Raw genomic sequence first — 26,968 nt, 5'->3', positions numbered from 1 at the left:
TAGTATGACAAAAATGTGATTTCGCTTTAAACAATACTAATAAATTTTTTTAACGTTTTTGATCACAAAATCGCCATGGGTAGAGAGTTTTAACATTAATAGCCAGAGGGCAGACTTGCTAATGGGCTGCTTAATACTTAGTCGTTATTTTTACCAGTAAGCTTTGCCATTGTAAGAGGTTTAAATCTTGACTACTTAAAATGCTACACATTCTAGTTACAGTTAGTTTTTCAGTAAAAACATTTTTAAAAGCAGCCCTTAGTTAGAAGATCAGGAGTGCAACAGTGGGCGTTGGAAGGCAAGTATAGTCTTCGGATGGCTGTCCCATTCTAATATAAAAGTGGAGGAATAAGTGCAGCTTTGATAGCCAATGCACTATAATATATCTTCTAGTTGCGCAATTGCCTACTCCTTGAGGTAGGCGGTTATAGTCCGGGCGGCGGTGTAAGTTTTATTATTTTTTTACGTTGGCTCACTTGTCATTCGTCTCTTGGTTAGTACAATTGCAGCAAGAAGATCGTGGGTTCAAACCCAAGCAAGAATGATTGCATAACCTTAAATTGTTGTTTATAATTTATCTTGTGCTCGGCGGGAAAGATAAAAAGACGCGTGGAGTGCGGTAGTATCTCGTAGTTTGTTCGGAAAATGACAATGTTTTAAAAAACTATGATTTAATTTTAGAGACAGTACAAGTAAAATAAGAACTGTTTAATCAATATAAAAATAAAACGTACTAACCCTTAGATGTGTACTAGGTATAGGTGGATCAGCCGTTAATTTTTTTTCTTACAAATTTACATTGTTATAAATTATTTTTTAATTTTAGCAACTTGACTTCCTATAATAAAACTGCATTTTGATTATATAATTAGGGATAAAAAAAGTTTTCTTATGTTTCCTCAGCCCCCATTTCACCTCTATTCGACTCTATGCTTACACAAATAAAAAAAGTAATCTGCTTGAAAATAATGACATTACGCTAAAGAGAATTTAATAGAATAAGTTTATAAGGTGATTATGGTTTTAAAACAAAACAGTTTGAGGTCGATTATGATTATTAACGTATTTTTAAATTACTATAAATATAATCAAATTTTCAATTCCTTCTTAATATTTAATGATTTATTAAATTTAAAAAGACAACATTATTTGCTAAGTAAGAATCTCTAGTTTCAAGGTTAACCTTTTATTTAGTTCGTATGATACTTAATTACAACATTCCATAATTAAAAAAAATATCAATAGACAATGAATCATTTCCGAGTCGGTACTTTGCAGTTATTTTTTGTACGTTCACTTTCAGCTTATTACTGAGCTTCAATTCAACTTTTTTCTTCCTAATTGCTACACCAGTTGCTTGTATGCAAAAAGAACACAAGACATTTCCAACATTCTAGCCGGAATAGAGCTGCCGGCTCTTTAAAAATTTAAATCATGCTGCAAAACGTTTCATCAAAGCGCTCTATTTTGAACTTTATTACTTGTTCCTTAAGTTTTAATATATCTTAGCTCGTTATCTTTAATGATTTAGTCATTAGAAAGCGATATACCAAAGCGTAGCGTATGAACACGACTATTGAAATTATTTTATTTTGTAAGCAGAATATGCATGTTCTTTATATTGAAACGTTATCCAGATAATATCTCCATCGATATTTATTTCATACATTATATTTTATAGCAAACAAAATATTGTAGAATTTAAATTTATATTTTATAGAGACATCAATTTAATTTATTGTAAAATTATAACGATCGCACTTCAATAGGTTGCTTATAAATCCGTGCCAAGTTTTCGTGGACATATACTGAGTTATATGTAATTAGTAATGGGATCAAAGGTCGTAAGGTTTGAGGGCCCACGGTTGGTTGCGCGATTTCAAAGTAAGTACAGATTACTTTTTTAATTGTAAAACCAATAACTACTTCAAACGGTATAGATTTACTCTCTCACGAAGGCGTGCTCCTCCTCGTTAAATTATTATCGTCGTGCAATATTATGAGTGAGTGGCGCTCGTGCTAAGAAACGATGACGACGAATATGAGCAAAGAAAGAAAAAAATGATCTAATTTTTTTTCTTGTCAATTACCCATACGTTTTTAACTCGATTGACCTAAAAAGTACACTCGTAGAACTCGTGAGATTATAATATAGTAAGTATTGGGACTATAAGATAAACGTTTCAAAATTTTCACCAATTAGAAGCTTTTAAAACAGTTTTTACATTATCCTATTCCAGATAACACTTAATAAATTTATTAATTAAAACTAATTTGCGCTCAATTACAAAGATTAAATTGAATATAAATTTAAAAGAAAATCTGTTTAACCGAGATTATAAAATTGTATGCAAAGACGGCCTCATCATTAATAGCGCACTTAGAAACAACCTAGGGCTTATTAAGAATAAGCTTACAGGAAAAGTGAAATACACTAACTTTATTTTCCTCTTCTTCACTCTGTTGTGTAAATTACTTATCACAAGAGCTAATATACAAAACAGAAAAAAGTTTAATAAAATTTCAATACAAGCAAAATTTCATAAATTCCATTTTTGTCTCTGTACCAATAAATCTTATAAAAATATTCCATTTAAATTCGCGATATTGTTACAGTAAATAAATAATACATCAGATATTTTTTTACCGATTCGAAATATTTAAGTTTATTACTTTTATGCGATACGTTCTGAAGAGCCGAGGTTGTCCAGTGGTTCGAAAACGCTAATGTTAACCGAAGGTTGTCGGTTCAGATCCGAGCAAATGTTTTTTATTCATCTTGTACTCAGCAGTGAAATCGTGAGAAAACCAAATCACATTGAAGTAGCGTGATGGAATATGCTTCAAAAAATTTCTTCAAGAGGAGAGGTAGTCTCAGTAGTAGCCTCAGTAGTAGTCTCAGTAGTAGCCAGTTGTAGCCTAGTGGAACATTTAAAGGCTGTTCTTTTTACTTTTTATTCTACTTTACGACCTAAAGGTCGTAAAGTATTAAAATAAATACGTATTGCTTGTGAAAATATAATATTTATCTATATGTATAAATAAACTTTTATAATAAAACTGTCACTTATAACCTCATTTCATATTTGACACATTTGACACAATTTATGTGATATAAAAGCTTATCGCAAGATTTTGATACTCGTATTTACTTAGTTTGAAAATTAAGTAAATTCACATCACGAGATTTCTGAAACTATAGGTCCCATTAACTTAAAAATTTAGAATACTTACTTCTTTGGCAACGTCGTCTACATTGCCAGAGAAGTAAGTATTCTAAATTTAGAAAGATTTTTTATAATTATAACTTTAAAAATAGTAGCGTAACTTTGTATGAATTTTAACCCTACGAAGTCGGGCGAGTAGCTAGTCCGTCATAAATATACCATGTTTGATTACACGAGAAGGCCGTGTAGTAGGATCTAGGCATTATCCTGTCACTTACATGAAATCCAATAAGTCTGTTTGGGTAAATTTACTACGGCCATAGAATAAGTGCACTAGTCTGGAAATATCCATTATATTCTCATATAAGCCGAACACAAAACTCGTTTATTTAATTTACGCTTGATTTGTGGAACAAATTCTAGCAAAATTCGCACGCTTACGGCTTTTGGTTTTATGACAATATAATGTCGATATAGTAATAAGGAACTAAATATATGTTTTTAAATATTTTAATATTATATTTATATTCTCATTTGGTATAAACTTTTGTATATGTATTTAATTTTAAGTGATTCGAAGTGACAAAAACATTTGCCTAATTCCCCACCTTTAAAAAGGCGTTTTCCGCTATGCGTGCTTGTAAATATACTCTTGAATTTTTTCAATGTGTACCATATTATATTACATATAATAGAATCATTTTCCAAGTATATATCAATGTACTTGCACCCTTTTGTTATAAATAAGGAACATGAGAAAAACATTATTTTTATTTGAGACCATATTTTTAATTTGACTTGAATAGGACAGTGGATATTTTTTATGACTTTATATCATCTAATTTTCAATATTAATGTTAAGACTCAAAATAAAATGAATAATATCAAAGTTATAAGTCTATATATATTTAAATCTCAATACCCTCCGAACAGTAAATATACATTTATATTAAAGCAAATAAAGATATTTTGAATGTAAACATTAATACCCTGTAAATGTCCGACTGCTGGGCCGACTGAGGTCCGACTGAAGGTCATTGTCCTCTCGAGGATTTTTTTTTGGATTTTATTGCACTACGCCTAGTAATGCGTTTTGATGGATACGCATGTAACACAATTTCATTCAAGTCATGGTCTGTACCGCCGAGCATGAGATGACTTCTAAACTCAAATTAAGCAGATGAAAAATCAACAGTGCTAACCCATGTTTGAACTCACAATCTTCACTTAAAATAGATATTCTAGCAACTGAGCTACTTCGACTAAAACTAACAAACAAAATAAAAAATATTATTTAAAATATTTTAAAACCAGCTAAAGCAGCACTAGATTAATATTTTGGACACAAAATGTTTTCAACTATGTTACAACAATGAGTAAGAAATATTTGAGTTTCATTTATGGCTTCGTTTAATTACGTTTCGTGACAGTTTTTGTAATTAAAATGGCACAACTGTGTTGCTATTAACTGCTCACCAATGAAAGTCTGTAACTAACTAATGTGTTCTGGAAATAGCAATTAGTAAAACAATCAATTATAACTTAGTACACGTTTTATAATTTAAAAAGATATTTATTTTAACTAAATTGATCACTGATACTGTGAGTGAAAGTCAGTCAGACATGAACGAGGTATGTAAAAATATTTCATATTTGAGCAGCTCCATCAAGACAGTTGAGCAGGCTTAACTTGCTTGAATATTTTATTTTGACTGTGACTTAACATCTCATATCACAAGGTTGGTGGCAGATTGGCAATGTAAGGAATGGTTAAAATGTCATGGCCCCAATATTTATGAGCAATTGTTACCACTTACTATCAGATACACCATTTCACCTGTTCCCTACCTATGCTATAAAAATAAAGTATAAGCATTAAATAAAAAGAACAAACAAACATTACCTTACATTTTCACTGGTACGGCTTTGTTTAAGCCTTTCTGGGTTGGTACCTCATCAGATATTCTACCGCCAAAGCAGTAATTAGTGTTGTTGTGTTCCGGTTTAAAGGGTGAGTGAAGCAGCGTAGTTACAGGCACATGGGACATAACATCTTAGTTTCCAAGATTGGTGGCGCATTAGCGATATACGGACAGGTTAATATTTTTTACTGTGCGTTTACATTGTCTTTGGACGGTGGTGACCACTTGCGGTGGCCCATTTACACGTTCGCCAACATTAATCATAAAAAAACATAGATAAATGTTGCAACCATATCGACTTGTAAGAAATATAACATCATCTTGACCAAATTCAGTCAATTATAAGAAATCCTAAGTAATGCTTTAAATGTTTAAGCGAGTTCGGTATTTTATTCTTTCATCTGTTACGTTAAATATCCTTACAACGCAATAGACCATCATAAAACTTTGCAGACATTTTGTCAGGGACACAAGAATATATGTGTTACCTGATCGCCCCCCATCACCTCAAACGCGGACAAAATCTAGTAATACAATATTTTCAATACGGAATAACTAACTATTCTTATTCTAGTGTGTAATACGCACATAGTCTTTTTTTATACAATCAGACCGATGAGTTTGAGGTGTTATTCAAATTTTCCGTTTGCTCGTCCCGTATCAACCCTCGGGCATTTTCCACATCACCGCTTCCTTTACAAAAGTTACCCTACTAAAATGTTCTCTTGCTACAACATCGGATTTAAATAAAATGAGGATGGATTATAGATATTGCCGCTCACGAAGACGCGCCCCTCCTCGTAAAATTATTATAGATGTATATTAGTATGAGTTGGTACTTACAAGATGTATTAGTGTGCACGAGAAGACTAAAGAAAGTGAAGTAAATTTAAAGTCAGTAAAAATACCAATTAGATTATACTCGTATAACAATCTAACATTTTTCGCCAATAATTTAAAGAAGGAGGAGCGCCTTCGTGAGTGAATTTTTCAAATGAATATTAAACATTTCCACGCACAATTATAATTGTATGACTTTCGCCATGAATATTAACATTTATAAAAAAGTAAGTGCCTTCAAATATCCCGCTGTTGAGTAAATATCTGCTCTCCTCTTGAAGAGTAGATTTGGAACTCATTACATCACGCTGCTCCAATGCGGGTTCGTAGATACACAATATGTGGCAAAATTATATCCATATTACTTGTAAATTATCTCAAGATTTCATCAAGAGATGAATTTATATACCTACTTTATATGATTAAACAAATACTTACAACTTGAATAGTAAAGCGTTTTATTATATATAAAAAAAAAAACTGAAAAAGCAAAACATTGAAAACCAAACGTTGTCAAAACAAAATCCATGTACGAATAAAATGTAGTAGAATAAACTGTATTTTTACCAGTACCAAAGGTTTGTGGAAATTTTCAGATCAATCGGTTGCGTGGAAATGTTTAATATTCATTTGAAAAATTCAACTCACACGTGCCAATACGTGAAGTTAAATAAACGCTTGTAAAAAAAAAAAAGAAAAATTTAAAGCTAATTTCAATATATGCTTTTTCTCTAAATTAATTTTTAGTTCTGAGTTCATAGTTTAAGTGGCAAAAATTACATTAAAATTTGCATATTTGTTGTATCGAAGATTATTATTTTAATCAAAAACGAATTCGAGGAAAGGATAAAACTTGATGTATTTTTATAAATATGAAAACGTATTTTATAATAAAAATCTCAATAGTTTTAATAGATGAAGTCATAAAAATCGTGGTCTATTGTTAAAGCATTCACGTTTCCTTCGTCCTTATCATAAATCTTACAAACTATGAATAAGAGGTCTTCTTTTTAAAGACACTATTATTTTCCCTATAAATACTTTGTAGATTTTACGATAGAACTCTTTGAATAGCCTCATTTATTTACAATGTTTTAAAAAAACACTTATCCTTGTATTTTCACGATCATTGTTATTTGTTTAACATTCTTGTACTATAATGTTATACATTAAAGCGATAGTAAATGAAATATTATATATAATATTTCACGATATTTTGTTCTGTCTAGGGTAGGGTAGGGTTCTGTGAGACGTAGGGCGTAAACTGATAAACGTCTCTCACTGATAAACACTGTAATTTTTATTAATTCAATAAACACGTGAATCGTTAATATACAAATTCCTGGTTAATATATAAATGTATAAGCTGTTCAACCAATTTCTATGATAACTTTTTAGATTATTTGTATGCTTAGATACACTTCAAAAGAATTAAAACAAGTAGGCCAACTTTGTTATCTTAGTGTGCGTGAGCTACGCTTAACACTCGCGTAATTTAATTTTAGTATACTAGAGTGCGTGTATTTAGGGTGCCAAGAGTTGGTTACTATTTTTTCGCGACTGTCTTTGATAGTGTTTTTAGACACGTCAATAATAATCAAAAATATTAAACGTCTATCAGCTATTAATTGTATTATATAAATGACCGCTAAAAAGGACAGTAGCTCCACATAAGTTTAGATGTAGACTCAGTCATCCCTCATTTAAATTTTAACTACATCTACGCGTCTTATTTATATATAAACGCACACACACATGAAAACAAACTCAAGGCAAAGGAAAACATTTCTGATATTGTTCTCATGCTATGATATTTTATTTTAATACTCCAATCCATCATCCATTGGAGTTATATATTTTGATCAATGTTACTTTACATCGGACAGCGATCGATGACTGTTCCATTAATAAGGTTGCTAAGCACTTTGACGTAACTCTTTTACTGACGGAGCAAAGAAAAAATAATGTATTTGTACAGGACTCATTAAAACTAATTTAATTTAACTTTTTTCTGAAAAAATATTTTCTGATTCAAATTTAATGACTATTTGTTTTTATAATTTTGTTACCTACTTCTTTCATACTTATATATTAAAGCTTTTTTCTATTGCGATTTTCTTTGTTGAAATATAAAGCAATCATAAAAAATTGGTGTAAAAATATAAGTAAAAAAACACATCAACGTTCTTGTCTTGTATTGTAGTTTTATGGTGGTTATCTACTTTTTATTGCAGACGAGAACGATTCAATCTTTGGTTAGTGTTTGCATGGAAAATACTTACTTTTTATAAAAAATCAAAGGCTTCCGTATATATAGAGAAAATATATTTTATTTCCTAGTTGTCATTTTTTATATAAAAAAGTATTTATAAATTGAAGTCTATTCTGTGATTCTGTTTAGTCTATTGTGTTGTATGTGATTTGTAAGTGAACTGAAAAATTCGGACCAAAATTGTGTTAAATGTACTTAAATCCCACATTAAAATACTTAAAACTATAAAATGGTTTGAAGAATAAACTTTACTTCTTTTCGTCCCAACTTGCGGCTAAAATTCATACAAAGACCCTGCCATTTCCTGCCCTTAATGTTGAAACATCCAATTTTTTGTCTTAGCGAATGCTTTCTTTATAAAATAAGCCTTTGTTCCAAATTTAGACTTTTCAGATACAATTGTTTTTGTAGTGCGTTGACTGTCAGACGTGACAAACGATTTTATTAATATAGGACACATTACATACTAGTTGTAACATGCGGCTTGGTTCACATTTTAGGGCCTTTAATTATCAAAAAGTAGCTTTATACAAAATTTCATCGAATTCGATTCAATCGTTTTGTCGTGAAAGAGTTACAGCCACACAGTCAGACAGAGTTAGTTTTCTATATAAAAAATCGAAACGAAAAACGAAATCCCGGTACTTCGAAATGTCGCGTCTTTTTGTTAATATGACAACACGTCACTTTAAGTATTAATTATTATTGACGTATTAAACAAATCGTTAATTCCTAACTATAACCTTTTGTTTCTTAACTTTAACGCTACACATTATTTTACAAAAGATGTATATAAAACATGGTATTTTTAATTAAATTGTTGATCTAGTGACCAGCTAATAAAAAGTCGATATCGATGTTCGAACCCAGGTTTAGGCCTCCATAAAGTTATTGGGTTTTTTCATCAATAAACCTTGGAAGTTGTCATAATATTTTTTTTTTCAACAAGGTGAGCAGTGATTTATTCTGATTGATTCTGAAATCAATAGAAAAATACAATATTTTTTTGCAGTCAAAACAAATTGATTTATTATGTTTTGTAAAACAGCATAAATAAATTTGTAAACGTACCATTGAAGTATACAGTTTATTAGAGAAAGCTTAACAAATGATTTATACCGTAAAATGACTTTTTGTCAAAATTCATCAAATTACTTTTGCAGTAAATATGGCACATTACCCCTATCAAAAAACCACTCTATAATAAATATCTTTAATAATTTACAACACAAAACTAAATAATGTTCCTATATTTTAAAGTAATAAGTATATATTACTTTATGTTTGATTGATTTTATTTATAATAATTCCTTTAAATGAATATTTTTTTATATATTTCGATTATAACATAAGAACTTGAAATGAGTAAAGTTAGCCTTATCCGATACTTTAAGAGAATGGGACTATTACACTCGAATCGGGCGAGTTAGGCTGAACTGCCGACGTGATACCGCAATTCTATTCCATATAACCGTTCAAATACTAAAAGCACTTCTTTCAGTGAAACGAATTATTTAATACATCGAATAAAATAAATTCAGCTAAAAATATTCCAGTCTATTGATGATATTGAATATGAGTACAAAAATTTTCGCTAAAATAAAATAAAACATAAAAAAAAATTACTTACATCTAGGCTTAAATACATTAAGCTGGGAAGCCCCTTTAAAAAGTATTTCTCCAAATAGGAGGAAACTTCTGAGTCCCATTTCTTTTAAGTGCTCACTATTTTTAAATAGTAGAAAAAACAAAAAAAAATGGGAATAAGAAACTAAGTATACGTAATTAAATGTGGATCGTGTAGGCATCCTCCTTCTGTCTGGGTGTGTTTAAGATAAATGAATGCAAAGTAATATGACGTATATTTATTACGTAGATTAAATTATGTTAATGAGAATTTTAAAACTTAAAACAATAATTGTAAAATAAAAGATGTTTTTTTTATGCAAAAAATCTTTCTAGGATTGTAGCTTGAAGTAAAATACTAAACGGCTTTAATCATATTTTTATAATAGGCAGTGTCGTTAACGTAGTAAAATGTTTTAAATGAGCTAAAAATGATCACAAAAATAACGGCTTAGCGCTTAAAATGATTAAATATATTTAAAATAATAATATATTTTTTAATATTATGTGTTAAAATTCGATGATTTGGGGTTCAAACCCAGGCAGGCACCACTGAATTTTCATGTGCTTAATTTGTGTTTATAATTCATCTCGGGCTCGGCAATGAAGGAAAACATCGTGAGGAAGCCTGCATATGTCTAATTTCAATGAAATTCTGCCACATGTGTATTCCACCAACCCGCATTGGAGCAGCGTGGTGGAATATGCTCTAGGAAGAATATGCTAGGCCTTTAGCCCAGCAGTGGGAAAATTACAGGCTGCTAATTTATGTGTTAAAATTAATAATATAACTTATTTAAAAAACTTAAACGATTATTTTAGTTTAATTGAGATGAAGTTTATCATTAACGAAGTAAACGGTGTTTAATTTATTTGTTACATGAACTTAGTTAATTAATTTAGGCAAGGTCTGGCTTCATTTAGATATGAGCGTATTTTAGTCAGGGAAATCGAACATCGAGCGCCTTAACATTGTGGTCTATCGAGGGTATCAAATAATCTCTTTGGGGTCAGATAGTAAATTGGAATGTAGTTTCTATTTTTACATTATTTTGAATATTAAATTTAAATTATACAAAATTGACTTTTATACATATAAAAATCAAAGTATTTATTCAAGTAGGCTCTTACAAGTACAAGTACTTTAAGTTCGGAATGTAGCTTATACTGAGAAATTCCGGCAAAAAAAATAGTAGTTATAGTTTTCCAACTATTACGGAGGTAATTAAAAACAATTCAATTCAATCTTGCATGAAATCAACGAATGCCACGCTTTATTATTATTTTCTAATCTTTTATCGAGAAATACGCCTTATTAATTTTTAACATGAGATTTAATTAGCAAAGTAATTTTTATAAGGATTTGAGAATATTTAATATGTAAGTAACTAACATTTAATTCGCCTTGGAAGGCAATAATTGACTTTGTGGACACGAAACCTGATGTAATGGTGTTCAGACGATGTCCGTCACCGTTTTTAATGCCAATTTTTTTTTAGATGCTACAAACGGTCAGAATATTATTATTGTAAATGGAGTGTAAAGAAAGTTTATTTTAATGAATGAAGTTTTTATGGCTCTAGGATTTCCTTAATGTAATAAATAATAAAATATTTTAGCATGGAAATATATTTATTAAGCAGTATATATGTTAGTTAGCTGTCTAAGTTTCCTAACCATATATGTTACAGAGCTGGATTTACGTACGCAAGGGAAATATAATACCCAATATTACTGTATAATTATACAGTCATACTAAGTATTCAATACGAAATTAAGGTGCCGTTGTTAGATATAATATTGGTACACATCTTTTTTTATAGTGATAAACGCTCACTATTTTTTGTAAACCATATTAATGAAGAGGCTTTATTTACATCTTAAATAAAATAATTATGATATTATAATACTTTTTGTTAAATATAAGAAGTAATAATGTATCATCAGCAAACAATACAATATCACAAACTCCTTTCTCGCACAGGCCATTAATATGGGTTATGTGTTAATATCAAATTAATGCATGTGTAAATATTAAATAGCACAAGGCCAAATATGGATCCCTGTGGAACGCCTAATGTTAGCATAGACCTAGAAGACTTAATTCTCCTAACGAAAACATTTTTCGACTCAAGTGTACAAAGCAATAAAATCAATAGATAGAAGAATCAAGAAATGATTTAATGAGGCCATTTTAAGATCGAATTATTTCGTGTGATACATAATCAAATGCTTTCGATTAATCGCAGAATCCACCAATAGCATTTATTAATTTCTCCCACACATCATATATATGCCCAAGCAGCATCGTTCCTGCGTCAGTTGTGAGGCAACCCTTAGTGAAACGATATTGATCATTGTGAAAATAACATTTACACTGAAATAGACCGGAAGTTTATTCGAACTATGTTTTTTTCAAAAATTTCCTAAGCGACTGAAGTATTGAAATAAAATCGTTTGTGTTTCCGGTTTCAAAAAGTGGTAAAACTTTCCTTTATTTGAGTAAATCAGGAAATGAATCAATATCCAAACATCTGATAAAAATAAAGCTATATACGTTATATTACTAATTTAACCACTACTAAAATATAAGGAAAAAAACATATAGTTCATCCGTTTTTAATATTAAGACAATTAAATATTTTTACATATAATATAATATTACTGTAATTAGTTTGATTGATATTGATATTTCTTTTGGAAACATTGTTTCTTAATAATGTAGCCGAATCTGGTGATGATTTTAATAATGATGATAGTTCAGTAAGTATTTTTATAAAAAAAATCCTTCATACATTTACAACTTATAATTCCGAATTTATACAGCTTTCCTGATAAGTTTTTGGCTGGTTCTGCATAATAGGATTTATATAAGCTTATTCTACATGAATAAATTTTATTTGCAAAAGCTTTTTGTCTTGTTTAATAGTGATTTGTGGAGTGGTATAACTTCAAAAGAAATATTATCTTTTAGCATCGTACTTTTATTTCAAATAAACGAATTATTGCTGCATGTTATATAAGTATCTATTTTTAGATGAGGTAAAAAATGATCTTCAAAAGGTAATTTTCAACAAAAATCTGAAAAATAAAATACATTTTCAAATTAAAGCTTTCAGCGGAAATAAGACAATTTTATAAAACTTTGCGCTGCTCCTTTCAAAGTTTTTATTTATTTTATCAACCAAAGTAATTTTTTCATGTTTAAACAGAGATTGTTTGCATCAGATTTGAGAATTATTGAATTTGCTTGAACGTGATTTTTGCATCAACATTTTTATCGTCCGTGTTACCATGATATTGTATTAAAAATTATATTATACGAATTACATGCAAAAAAAATTAATCTTACAATTCTCAGTTATGTCTTTTTTGTTTTATATAATACCTATAAATATATATATATATATTGAATCAATCTGTTACAGCTGCGGAAACCGGTGTCGACGCTCTCAATCCCCGGCGCTATGAAGGCGTATTCCGGGAGGGACGCGGCGGCTGAGGAGGCCGGAGTTGCGCTAGTCGGCGTTCACAGCGAGTACCCGCGTTACGGCGAAGAGAGGGCGCTCGGCGGTGGCACATATAAGGGAGGGGGGACAGCCAAGCACAAACCTAACATAGGATATAGGTAAATATAGCTCGTTGTTATTGTTCTAACTTGGTAATCTCATACAAAAACTTAATTTACAAGCTAATTAAGTAACATGAAAGCGCAAAATGAATTCAGATAACTTTTAGGACATATCGGATATATATACCAATTAATAAATTTAGTTAAAAGTCATGGACAGTTTAATTAAAACTCAATATTATTTAAAATACCATACGTAGATAGATGCCAAAAAAAATATTACTTGTACTATATTATGTTTATATCACCTGAGCATGAAAGTGTACATCATCTGCTTTTAAATATTAATATATCATGTAACATGTGATAAAAATGGCAAAAAAAAACAATTACATAATTTACACCAACTTTTTGAAGGTGTCACGGAGAATTTTCTCTAGTGTACGCATGGTTTATTCAGCAGTCATTTTTAAGAATTTAATCTCGTGCTAGTTAGCTATTTTTCCTTTGAACTCGAGGAATGAAAGTTTTGCGCTGAAGTAAGTAATGGCCTTTCTCGCTAATAACAGCCGGGAGTTACCTACTTCTAGATTTAACACTTCTTCGGGTTTAATTTAGCCCAGTTAGAATGTCCTATAATTTTCACATAAGTAAGCTTTTCCATAACTAATTTGAAGAACTTAAAAATAAAAAAAAATCAAGGGCTATAATTTCATTCATAACGACAATTTTTTTGTAATATATTTTCTTTATCGCTACTCATAAACCAAATACCCCGTCACGTCTGTCCGTCTGTCAGTGTGAATGCAATCAACTCTAACACTATCGAACGGATTTTCATACAATTATTTTTTTTGAAGAAAAATTTGGAGTATAGTTCATTAGAGTCTTGTATAAATTGCCTGAAACAGACGAAGACCGTGAGTACTTCGCGTAAGCCAATCGAGTTATATGTATTACGATATAAATGTATCATATCTCGGTACAGTATATATCATGTAGACCGTTATTATACCCGCACGAAGCCTGAAAGGGTCACTAGTTCAGTATAACAAAGACAAAGATGTTTAAAGAAACCTTACTTTTAATACGTCATACGTCAGCAGTTTCTTGAAAACTGTTTTAACACTAATAGACCTACATTCTACTCTGAACAAGGGTGTCGAGATAGCATAACACAATGCAATATGCATAGGCTACAGATTGCTTATCAGCAAGCTAATTAGAATCTAATTTCCTTATGAATGAGGTCAAGACTCATCTAAATTAATGAAGTATGTCCATTTTTTACAATTCACTTTCATAGAAAAATATTTATCATCAATCAAATCAAAGTATATTTTATTAAAGTAGGCTCTCACAAGCACTTTAGAAATGTCGATTTATAAGTTTAAATTAAATTTAAAACTAACGCCGGGTCAGAATGTATGTATATATTTCTATTTATTTCAATTTTCTTATATAAAAATTTAAAAACTGAGTAATACGTCTCATTTATCAATGTCTTCTTATCTAATATTACATTAACATTTGATATATTTAAGGTTTTAGATTAACATACAGAAGGATAAATTCTTATCGAGAGAGATATTTTACATCTCACATTTTCTGTAAAATAGCTATGACATATTAATTTTGATGTATATAGAACATTATTTATTAAGAAAAATAAAAGATAATGGATTTTTGAAAATCCGATTTTACTTTAACGTAACAAAGTCAATATTTAAAAAAATTACGAACGGAGAAAGAAAATAACATTATTATGAATTTGATAGCTTTATTTTTTATGAGATAACACAAAGGTATTAGGATTTTTTAGTTCACCTCCAAATTAAAATATCTAAAGCTGAGATGGTGAATGATTGAAGCGCTCAAATTTCTCACCTCTCCGCCCTATAGCGTCGAAATCTGAGAAGTATTTTTCGAAATAGATTTCCGAAAATCTATCATCGAGAGTAAAAAGAGAAAAGACACTCCGATTTTTAGAATAGTGCCTTAAGAATATTGAAATAAACTATTTAACAATTATTTATCTGCCTAGGGAGAAAGGTGTGATTAGCCAGTATCAAGTTTTTTTTTTTAAGTATCTTATATTCTTGTTAACTTATTGAATGTTTGTTTTTTCTTATTTGAGGTATTTTTAAGATGAATACTTTTCTTACTCATGGAATCTTTAAGATTAATGTTTTATTTTTATTCACACGTATCAATCGTGTAAGAAAAATGGCATTAAATTTTGGTAAATGTTCAAGTCACTCTTGATAAATTTCAAAGATTTGTTCGCTGAATTGGAGTGTTGGCCTCATTTTATAATAAATGCTTAATCCTGGTAATGACTGTGTTGGATTGAATTAATAATTTATTTGTTTACGTGCATTATTGAGTCATTTATAACCCTCAGAAAAGTATATATTTAAAGAAACGTATTTATTACTCAAGTAGTGAGCAGATATTTTCAAAATCTTTTATTTTCACATACTAGTACCTTTTGATTTCCTAATACTTAATAATATACGTAAAGTTAGTAAATTATCAATGGACCTTTTTTTGGAGTCATTGAATTAATTTTAATGAATTACATGAGCATTCATTTAAAGAGATACAGTAAGGCATTTGTTAACGACTCAATGAAAAACAAAAGTCACAGTAGCGCAGACTGTAAATTCCTATGTTAACACAGATGATTTAAATTTCGAATTTATATCTTAAATGTATATTCCTCTGAATATATTGCAAGGAAATTTCTATATTTGTAAAATTAGTGTCTAAAGTAGGAAGAAGCATTCTAGCATAAAGTCTAAAGCATTTTCCACTACGTAGTACGTGACAAAATAAGCTTTAAAATGTTCTCGCTTATACTAAATAACTTTGAACACCTTAAACTTTTATGATGTATTTTATTATTGAATTCAGTGATCGAGTGAAAACTTTTCACTAACTCACTGATTTGTAGTTAAAAAAATTAAAATATAATGTACGTACAATTATATCGCAATGGAATAATTTGATCCTTTATTACAAGCATTTAAAATCAATTATGTGCTTTTTTATGACATATTTAGGCCGAACAATTGTGCCAACGAATGGTAAATGATTATCACCGCCCGTAAATATAGGCGCTCACCAATGCGCTACCAACCTTGGAAACTAAAATGTTATGTCGTAGGTACCACATACTCATCAGACATACTACCGGCAAATAACAGTACTTAGTATTGTGTGTTGGTTTGAAAAGTGAGTAAGCCAGTGTAACTACAGGCACAAGGGACTTAATATCGTAGTTCCCAATGTTGGTGGCGCATTGGTGATGTAAGGAATGGTTAATATTTCTTACAGCGCCATTGTCTATGGGCGGTGGTGACCACTTACCATATGCTCGTCCGCCAACCTATGCCAAAAAAAAATATGACCGATGAATGTATGATGAATAATCAATTTTCATTGGCCGTGGATTTTCGTGATAGGCGAAATTCCACTTCACACACGTGTGTGAAGGCGGGTTCATCTAGTAACAATTATAATTATAACAGTAAAGTCAGCAGTCACATTTTGTCAGCAAAATGATGTCATATAGTAAATGTAAATGATTGTATTCAATTTCGCTTTTTTTCAACAATTCTGTTACAAAATAAATAAAGCGAGCACACCACAAAGAAGACAAGATAATAATTTTTCGCTCATTGAATTTTATACCAGCATTTGTTGCTTCATACAATGCAAATAAACTAGAATATTGTATATCATTTCATATATGCCTTCTGATAAAACTAGGAAATGGAAATCTACAAAGCAGAAAAACGTACGCGATGTGTAATACAATATGAGTTTTGTAATATGCGATTTTATATGTGTTATTGAACAATGTACTGATATTGAATTTATGGAATTTAATATTGACACATGCTAGTTATATTACTTAAGTATTATTTAAATCAATTTAAATTTTTTATAATAATTTAACTTTTGAAATTATATTAAAAATACTATTTATACAAAAAAAAAAACAATTGGGAATTATATATAAGGGTACTGAAGCACGGTGTACATAAGGATCTTCCGTTGGTAGTACATTCAGGATGCAAAGAGTATATAGTCATATATACTATTTGGTTAGCCCATTTAACGACAGGCCTGGTATTCATAAATTTTAAATTGGTGGAAAGGAAATAACGATTGCATAAATGGAAAGCATAATACTTACTAATCTAACTATGTTGAGTATAATATTTAAACGAACCTAAGAAAATTGTTTTTTTTTTTAATATATAAAAATGTATGTCACGATACTTTTTTTAGTTCCAGCATCTTTCCTAAGCTTTTAATATTCTTATTAATCAATTTCGTCAGTTTATAACCCGCTCGTTAAAATTATCTGCAGTATTGTCGTAGGGAGAGGTTTTTATTACAACTTCTTAGCCAATAAAATATTTTATTCTTATCCGGATATCTTTTACCGAATGACAGAGTAAATAAATCTGCAGTATATTATATATGAAGAAATTGAATGAATGATTCTATTTGTAAGTAAATACTCAAAATTGTTTTATTTTAAATCCACAATAATGGTTACAATATCAGGATAAATAAAATCAAGTAGGCTTTTACAAGCACTTTTGAATAGTCATATAACAAACTATTTAGAGTAAAGCTACCACCGGCTCGGAATGTAGATTCTAGCGAGAAAAACTGGCAAAAAAAACAGTAGTTACTCTTTTTCAACATCTAAAAATACAGTCATGTTAGTTGAATACAATTATATGTGTATGTTATGCCTCTTGCCTGGAATTCAACAAGCATTAACTCCACGATTTTTTATCATCTATTCGAAGATGACATTGATATGCTCAAGTTACAAATACCGGATAGTGGATTGTGTGTGTTATTATAATACTAATGACGTATAGTACTAATTATCATCTCTAAGGCGTTTCAAATAGAAATATCAAATCCAAATCCAAACCGGAGCTAGATTTTTTATTCTTGACAATCAATAAGTGTAATGCTAATATTAAATACGTTGTTTTATTATATTCGAGTAAATTTATCCAAAACAAAATATCCGCATAGTAATAAAATAATAAAATGATTATTGTATAATTTTTATTGAATCTTTTAAAACTGACAGTCCCGGTCAAATCCCGTTCTGTTTATTTAAATATATTTATATTTAATTGGTATATCTTTCAGTTTTAATAGCCCACATATTTCAGTAACTTGTTTTTTTAGTTATATTCTAAGTGGTATATTATATCTAAGTAAAAAAATCAAAATAAACATTAAATTTTTCACACGTTTGGTTGAGAATAGCACATATATTTTGCATCTGTGACGTATCGAGTAATGTTTCAGGTAATAAATACTTTGAACGATTTCAATAAGGATATTGAAAGAATAGGACGAGTTATACATACATCCAAAGATCTATATAAACGGGAATTCTCGGATCTTTATTATTTCAGCACGTATACTCACTTATCACACCTATAAAACTGATACTAAACGTTTAGTGGACACAGGCCTTGAACGAACGGAAATAACTTGCATCGGGCCGAATCGATTTTGTTCGTCTTTAGAATTTAATGAGCAATTCTTGTTATTAATTTACATATTTTATACACAAGGGTAATTAGAAGGGCTTCAGTTGTTTATTATCGATATATTAAGTTGAAGACTTTTGAATTTGACAGATTTTACTTATATAAAGAACTACATACATAAACCACACTTGTCTATACTAGTAGGATAAGGCGAAAGTTTGTTTGTTTGGATGCACTAATCTCTGGATCTATTAGTCCGATTGACTATGATAACGATTGTGAGAAATATTTTCACATTAGATAGCCCATTTATTGAGAAAGATATCTTATATAGCATAATATTACAAGCTACCGAACTGGAGTACTCGCGCGAATGAAACCGCGCGGAGCAGTTATCTATTTTATATATTTTATAATAAAATGGATGATATAATTTTTTTTTTATCATATTCGTAAATAGGTGTTAATTGCAAGTAGTCTATGCGTATTGAGGCAAAATTTATCTGATTTTTTTTTGTAGCCTGTTATCAATTTTTCCTTAGTTAAATAAAATATTTCCGTTTGTATAACGTTTAATTCAATAGCACAATGAAGTTAAATGATTTTGAACACGCTTTTATCTGGACCCGCATGTAACAAAGAATAAAACGTAATCTTGCAATCCAATTTTCACCTACTTCCGGTCTGTTGAATAATTTATAATTTTACACGTATTGATAAAGCATAATTCTCGTACGAATATTTTTTTTATAGAAAATGATCGCGAAAAAACTTTGAAAATTAAAGTAAAACACGGAGTAATTAATTTAATTTTGCAGCCTTTGTTCAATTATGTATTAAAGTTGCCTCACAATATTATCCTTTACTGCCGACCACGATGAATTTTAAATACAAATAAGCAAATAAAATCCACTACTTGTCTCGCCTTAAATCTGTAATCTTTGGTTTAGATTCACGGATTCTAACCACTAAGCCGAAATCAAAACAAAATTTAATATATAAGATCAAACTTATATTAAAAGTATTACTTTTCCAAACAAAATTAATCAAAAAATTTGTTCGAGTTTTCAAATAATATTAAATCCGTTTATGTAAATCGTGGTTCTTTTTAATGTTACCGTGCCTTCGTAAAATTCGGACAGTTAATCATGAATTAAGTCCCCCGGACGTTAATTACTTGAGTTCAAACTTTAGTAATCTGCGTCAGTGGCGAATATTAATTAATGGGCAGCGATCAACTGTTATAGTAGACCATCAATATCGCTAATCCTCTGACAGTGAACCTTTGGCTCGAACTCTGCTGAATTGAATGAATTTAATAATCCTTGCGGTATTGTCAATCAATTCGAAAGCATTCGTTCTAAATAAACTTGTTCATTAAACACTGATCTTTAATCGATAAATTTGAATTTTTACATTAAAATTAGCAGCCTGTAAATTTCCCACTGCTGGGCCAAGGCCTCCTCTCCCTTTGAGGAGGTTTTTAAGGTTTGGAGCATATTCCACTACGCTGGTCCTTTTTCCTTCACCGCCGAGCACCAGATGAATAATACACACAAATTAAGCTCATGAAAATTCAGTGGTGCTTGCCTGGGTTCGAACCCGAAATCATCAGTTAAGAGGCACGCGTTCTAACCACTGGGCCATTTCAGCTGAATTAAGAATATAAAAAAATATTTTTTCCTTCATTTTTCAGATTAGGTAGAAGAAAGGCGTTATTTGAAAAAAGAAAACGAATAAGTGACTACGCGCTAGTTATGGGGATGTTTGGTATAATTATCATGGTAATAGAAAATGAATTATCTAGTGCCGGAGTATACACAAAGGTACGTTCACTTCATAGCATATTACCAAATACTTGCGCAATAATTGTAGTGTCGCTTTATTTTTTTATACGTAAACAATTATCCAGTGCGACTTACGCTTTACCTATTATACGTTAATGGCACGATGCCAGAAACCTACACGCAACGGCTCACAAAAATAAAAATAATGTATAAAAAATATGCAACCATATATTTGATATGTTACGGTATTATTTATACATGTGAATATAAATTTATGATGTAGGCGGATGGCCAAATGGACCACCTTATGGTAAGTGGCCACCACCGCCCATAGACATTCATCGCTGTGAGAGTTATTAATCATTCCTTACAACGCCAATTCGCCACTAACTAAAGGAACTAATATGTTATGTTTCTTGTGCTTACTCACCCTTCAAGCCGGAAAACAAAAACTACAAATATTGCTGTTTGGCGAAAGAGTATTTGGTAGTGGTTTGAATCTACTCAGACGGTCCCGTTCATAACACTAAGTTATTAGATATGAAAATATAACATATAATAAGCATATGATATGATTATTCTTAAATCAATTTATAAATTTTCTTATTACAGGCATCAATATATTCACAAGCGTTGAAGACGCTAATATCAATGTCAACTGTGATCTTACTCGGCCTAATCGTGGCTTATCACGCTTTAGAAGTACAGGTACTAAATACAATCCACTATTTAAAATACATTTTACCTTTATTTCTTTAAAATAACATGAAAAACGAAAGAAGGATCTAAATTTCCAAGAAATCGTTGTAAAAATAAACTTCCATAACTAAGTTTTAAAGCTATAGCCCGTGAATGGTAAGGCGACGTGTTACCTCCTTTTGAGGAAAATATTTCAGAGTTTATTGCATTACGGTCCTTCTATAAGGGTCGATTACAAATGTTTCACAATTTCTCACGATACACGTGGGTATCCTCGCGATCTTTTCCTTATTGCTGAGTGCGATCTCAATTATAACCACCCATATTAAGAACACGCATGCTCAGTGGTGATTCATCCAACAGGCATCCACGAGGTTCACATATATAATTATTTATTTTTTTATAATTTCAGTTATTTATGATAGACAACTGCGCCGATGACTGGCGGATAGCTATGACGTGGCAACGGATTGCACAGATCGCCCTCGAGCTAGCTATATGCGCAGTTCATCCCATCCCAGGACAGTACACCTTCACTTGGACCACAAAATTGGCTAATAAAGGAGGCGTAATAGGTGTTGAAGTAGTAAGTATTTATTTTATATATATATTATAATCGACCATAGTTTGATTGGTTTAGATTTAATAGACTAATTATAAATAGTGTACTATAGTACACTGGAAATTCGATTATATAATTTCGAAATTCAATTATGGATTTCTATTTTATACACTTCCTTTGCACGACGTAGGCGTCTTATGAAATGGGATGGTGGGCTTTTTAAATCATGTTTAATATACTCTAAAGTTTGTAAAAGCGAGAATATTTTTTTCTTAGATAGTAAGATTTATTTATTTTCTAATTTGTAAAAGATATTTATGATTAAATTTTCTTCGTAGGACACAATATATAAGCAAATTCAGGTCTGTATTCAATGAAAGTCAATAAAGTTTTATAATAACTTTGGAGGTTTTCTTTTGGAAAGCATGTGTTTGCATCATTAACAATGTGCCGCATTCGCCACTCCTTGCCCAATCCCAGAATTTGTTGATGGATTTTATTACAATTTTATGAATTTTTGATTTATGTTCCTTTCGATCCATATGGGAAGCACATACGTTGGTTAAGCTTATACTAAAATAATTCAAATCTATTATTCATGTTTTTAATATTTTAAGTATAAGCTCAATCAAGTTGTGTCTCGAGTGTTCATTTAAAAAACCTTTTTATATCCTTAAGTCTATTGGTAGTTGGTTCCGAGAAACAAATAAAAAATATTAACAAGTTTATATTTTTTAACAATAAATTTCTTTTAAAATTTCAGGTTCCGTATGACGTAACTCTTTCCCTTCCAATGTTCTTTCGTCTGTATCTAATATGCAGGGTTATGCTGCTACATAGCAAGCTATTTACAGATGCTTCGTCTAGAAGTATAGGAGCTTTGAACAGAATTAATTTTAATACTAGGTAAGTAAAATTTGATGAAGATTTTTAAGCAAATATTTATCGATAATGTAAGATACAAATTCTAACAAATTTTAACTGTCCTTTTATAATTTTAATTTCACAGATTCGTATTAAAAACTCTCATGACTATATGTCCTGGAACCGTTTTACTTGTTTTTATGGTATCACTTTGGATAATCGCAAGCTGGACTTTAAGGCAATGTGAAAGGTCAGTATTATAAATCACTTAGATAAACGAGCTAAATTTTGTTAAAAAAACGTCTAACAATATCAGTCTCATGTCGAGTATATACAAAAGTTAAAGTATTTATTTTAGTTTATGTGTATTAATAAGCTAATCGTACCATAAATTGAGTCATCAGTATCGCTTATTTTTTATTTTTATTTGAACATTTTGTCTTTTATTATTTACACGAAATTATTACAAACAACTGTCTATCGGTGTATTGCCTTAATGGGCATGCTAATGCTTATGTACTGTGTCGTTGTTAAATTATTCGTTCCGCTTTTTACCCTCTGTGTTTCTGTTACCAATGTTTACTTTGTTATTCAAACGATGTTAATGTAGTAATTCATAATTATCACAATGATAAGAGTTTGACTTTGAATACTTTCGCTAATGTAGCCATCAAACAATTAAACACAATCGCTGTATATAAAAATCGACTTAGTATGTGTTAGATTTAGCAAAGTGTTGTAAAACGAAAATGCTTAATGTGCTCTAAGTGTTAGTGAATTTAATATTGATTTTTAATAATTTTTATTGAGAAAAGTGCTGTGTCGAAACCTACACCGCAGAGGATTGCACAAATACGACAAGATAAACTGTTTTTTTTATCAGCTACGGCAGAATACATTATAAAAATTGCCGGTGTGATATTATGTGTAAATCAAACAGTCACGCACAAAATGGCTCTAGGTTCCAACACATTAGATAAGCTTACAATAAACTGGCAAAATATATACGCACAAAACCACTGCACTTTTATCACACTCACGCATCAATGAGATATCTCTGCTTTCAGATAAGCAGAAGGCTTTCTATTCTTCCTCTTCTATATCTCTTTTTCTCTCTTGTTACGTTGTCTTTGTAAGTGTTCATTATCTGTGTTATCATAACCCTGTATTACCAAGTAAGTAAATGGAATTTTCACAGCATGGCTAACAGTACATTATATTTGGTATTGACCCCAAATAAATGTTTAGTCTGCACGTTGTAATCAAGTCATATGATATTAGTATTTGTGTAGTTCTAAAGTTTATTTTGTATCGTTCGAAAGGCATGCTAAATTATTGTTTGTTAAAATCTTGTACTATGGCTCGATAGCATTTCGAATTTTTTTATGAAAATTTTTCATTTCTCTAAATGGAATATTTAAATTACGGATTAATTTACATCCGGCTTTTTTAATGCAAAATATATTGTATCATACAATCGGTTATCTTGTGGTTCTTGTTGGGCATTTTGGCTCTCAGGTTCCACGATGAAGACCATGCCAATTTGCTAAACTCAATGTGGCTGACAGCTATAACCTTCCTCTGTGTTGGCTACGGTGATATAGTTCCAAACACTTACTGCGGCCGTGGCATTACTCTCACCTGCGGTATGGTGGTATGTATTATAACAAATGGTAGGCTATTTGGGTTTCATGTATATGAATCGTTCGACGGGAATATCGAAAAGCCTTTTTTCGCTTTACCTAGACGTAGCAAGAATCAATTAAACGAAACCACTGCTGTTATCTTTTTCTTCTGTTGTCTTGCTTTGTCTATGAAAACTGTGATAGGTTGGTAAAGGTGAGCCATTTTATGTGTCATATTCTACTTCACAATTGACTGAAGCAATTTCAATTTCACAATCAAAGTCAAACTCTTCAAGACGATACGATCTTTCTATTTCTTCAATTTCTTTCTTGTTTTAAAAAAAATCCTTTCACTTTTGCAATGGGATATGCTTGCGTGCAGTACTGATAGGTAGGTTATACACATTACTTTAACCTTCAATGACAAGAATATCAGAAGGCAGACGTACTAAGTAAAGCGATAAATTTATTTTCAAAAGGTTTCACGATGAAGAACATGCTAACCTACTCAATGCGATGTGGCTTATTGCGATTACATTTCTCTCCGTCGGTTTTGGTGACATTGTGCCAAACACATATTGCGGCAGAGGTATCGCCGTAAGCACCGGCATTATGGTAAGTTCCTCACAGACATTCGTGTTCGTGTTGACTGACAGCCAGTGCATATTTGTTTTGGTTCGAGATATATTTTTTTTTATTTCTGTTCAATTAAATTTTTACCGTGTAAATTTATCATAAGATTTATCTCAGAGCACTGATGTGTTTAAGTTTTTGGTATTTTTCGATTACAAAGTCAGTCAACACTAACATATTATTGTTTTCAACAGACGACACTCTACACATGATAATTGTTAACACTATGACAAAAGACATATCTATTGAATTCACCGCTGTTTTATGTATTCGATGTTACCGTTGATATTTATGTTCACAGATTGTAAATCAGATGTATGGTATTGTAATTATAAATTATAATATAATAAAGGAACGTCATAAATGTTGCATATATTGAAATAAACATTGTCACAACCGCTTAGTTATAACTCACATTAAATGTACACACAAATGTTAATTTATTTTACTCCCGAATTTTAAAAGAATAAATAAATATTATAAATAAATGAAAAATTTATTGTCTATTGAATAATTATATCGTCCATTTCCCTGTTAAAGCCAGCTATTAGAAATATTTAGTAGAATGGAATGCTTCAACTCTCCTCTCTATCTCTAGTTCTCTCTTCACTTAACTATTTCACTGAATTGCACAATACGTTTGTTTTTAAAATGGCTCACTTTTCCTAAAATTATTTTGTCTAACTTAAAAGTAAACATAAGGTTTAATGCACTGTTTTGTATAAATCGGAGTTCGTAGTTGAATAAAGATGAAAATAATTATAAAATTAAACGAAGTGTTTTTTGCACTACTAGATGGATACGCACTGAGGTATATTTGTTGCAAAAACAAATAACTTTCGTTATCCTGTGTCTGCGAGTGGTTTGAAGTGTGAAAAATGTTTGTGAATTGGTTAATTTTAATGTAGATATAGTAATTAATACATTTTCAGCTAAAATTTGCAGTTCCATAATAAGTTTGGTACACAATTAGAGTTTAAAGATTTGAGCACTAGATATTAATAAATAAAAGCATCTAATACTTATAATAATGACGCTATTTTAACAGCTAAAAGTTTTAATGATTTTGTATAACTAACATTCATTAATAAAATAACATATATCGAGGGTGATCGACTATTTTCCATTTAAATATAACCACTAAAATAATTTATCTATTAATTAAAATAATTTAAATAACTTTAATGTCTATTGTCCTCGAATAAATGAAATTTAAACAATAACTGGTAAAATATACCACATAGATCAAATATATAGTTTATTTTCATTTCTAGCCTGAAAATGCATTTTTTTATTTAAGGAATGTGAAATCTTGAATGCTTTTACACGTTCGCTTGCATTTTACATTAAGGTATTCACTTAACAGGGAGCTGGATGCACTGCGTTATTAGTCGCGGTTGTTTCAAGAAAATTAGAGTTAACTAGAGCTGAGAAGCACGTTCATAACTTCATGATGGATACACAACTTACTAAAAGAGTAAGTATTTCATTGACATCAGTTCACCACAATTGTTAATCTAATTAACAGGGGGCGGGATGTACAGCATTATTAGTGACCGTTGCGTCGAGAAAATTAGAATTAACTAGAGCGGAGAAGCACGTTCATAACTTCATGATGGAAACACAACTCACGAAAAAGGTAAGGTAACTGTTACACTAGTGACAGACCAAGGACATTGCAAGGTAAGATTATGAAAGTTTGAAATAGATTGCCATTGTAGTGATATCCATTATGATATAGATTAGGCTATTATATTATATATTCATAATAGAATTACACTAATTATAGTTATATTTTAACAGAGTGAACTAATCTTTGTGGTTAGTAGATGTGTTGATTTTAAATAATCTGGATTAGAT

At 30.4% G+C, this 26,968-nt stretch overlaps 1 protein-coding gene across 10 annotated transcripts in view; it reads left to right on the top strand.

Moving 5' to 3' along the window:
* The window catches only part of LOC125067623 (small conductance calcium-activated potassium channel protein), a 242,057-nt gene that overhangs the window by 211,064 nt on the left and 4,025 nt on the right, over positions 1-26,968 (top strand). For 2 of the 10 annotated variants that reach the window (XM_047676299.1, XM_047676309.1), the window contains exons 3-11: positions 13,256-13,455; positions 20,635-20,764; positions 21,338-21,433; positions 21,837-22,010; positions 22,325-22,348; positions 22,750-22,892; positions 22,996-23,100; positions 24,955-25,090; positions 26,637-26,747. In XM_047676299.1, coding sequence (XP_047532255.1) covers positions 13,256-13,455; positions 20,635-20,764; positions 21,338-21,433; positions 21,837-22,010; positions 22,325-22,348; positions 22,750-22,892; positions 22,996-23,100; positions 24,955-25,090; positions 26,637-26,747 — 1,119 coding nt within the window. Of the gene's footprint in view, positions 1-13,255; positions 13,456-20,634; positions 20,765-21,337; positions 21,434-21,836; positions 22,011-22,324; positions 22,349-22,749; positions 22,893-22,995; positions 23,101-24,368; positions 24,505-24,954; positions 25,091-26,474; positions 26,586-26,636; positions 26,748-26,968 lie in introns of all 10 variants that reach the window. The other 8 variants (XM_047676302.1, XM_047676300.1, XM_047676306.1 and 5 more) reach the window with 5 other exon arrangements.

This window comes from Vanessa atalanta, chromosome 12, assembly GCF_905147765.1.
Source record: "Vanessa atalanta chromosome 12, ilVanAtal1.2, whole genome shotgun sequence".
Lineage (NCBI taxonomy): Eukaryota > Metazoa > Arthropoda > Insecta > Lepidoptera > Nymphalidae > Vanessa > Vanessa atalanta.
This window is presented reverse-complemented; position numbering and strand designations above follow the sequence as displayed.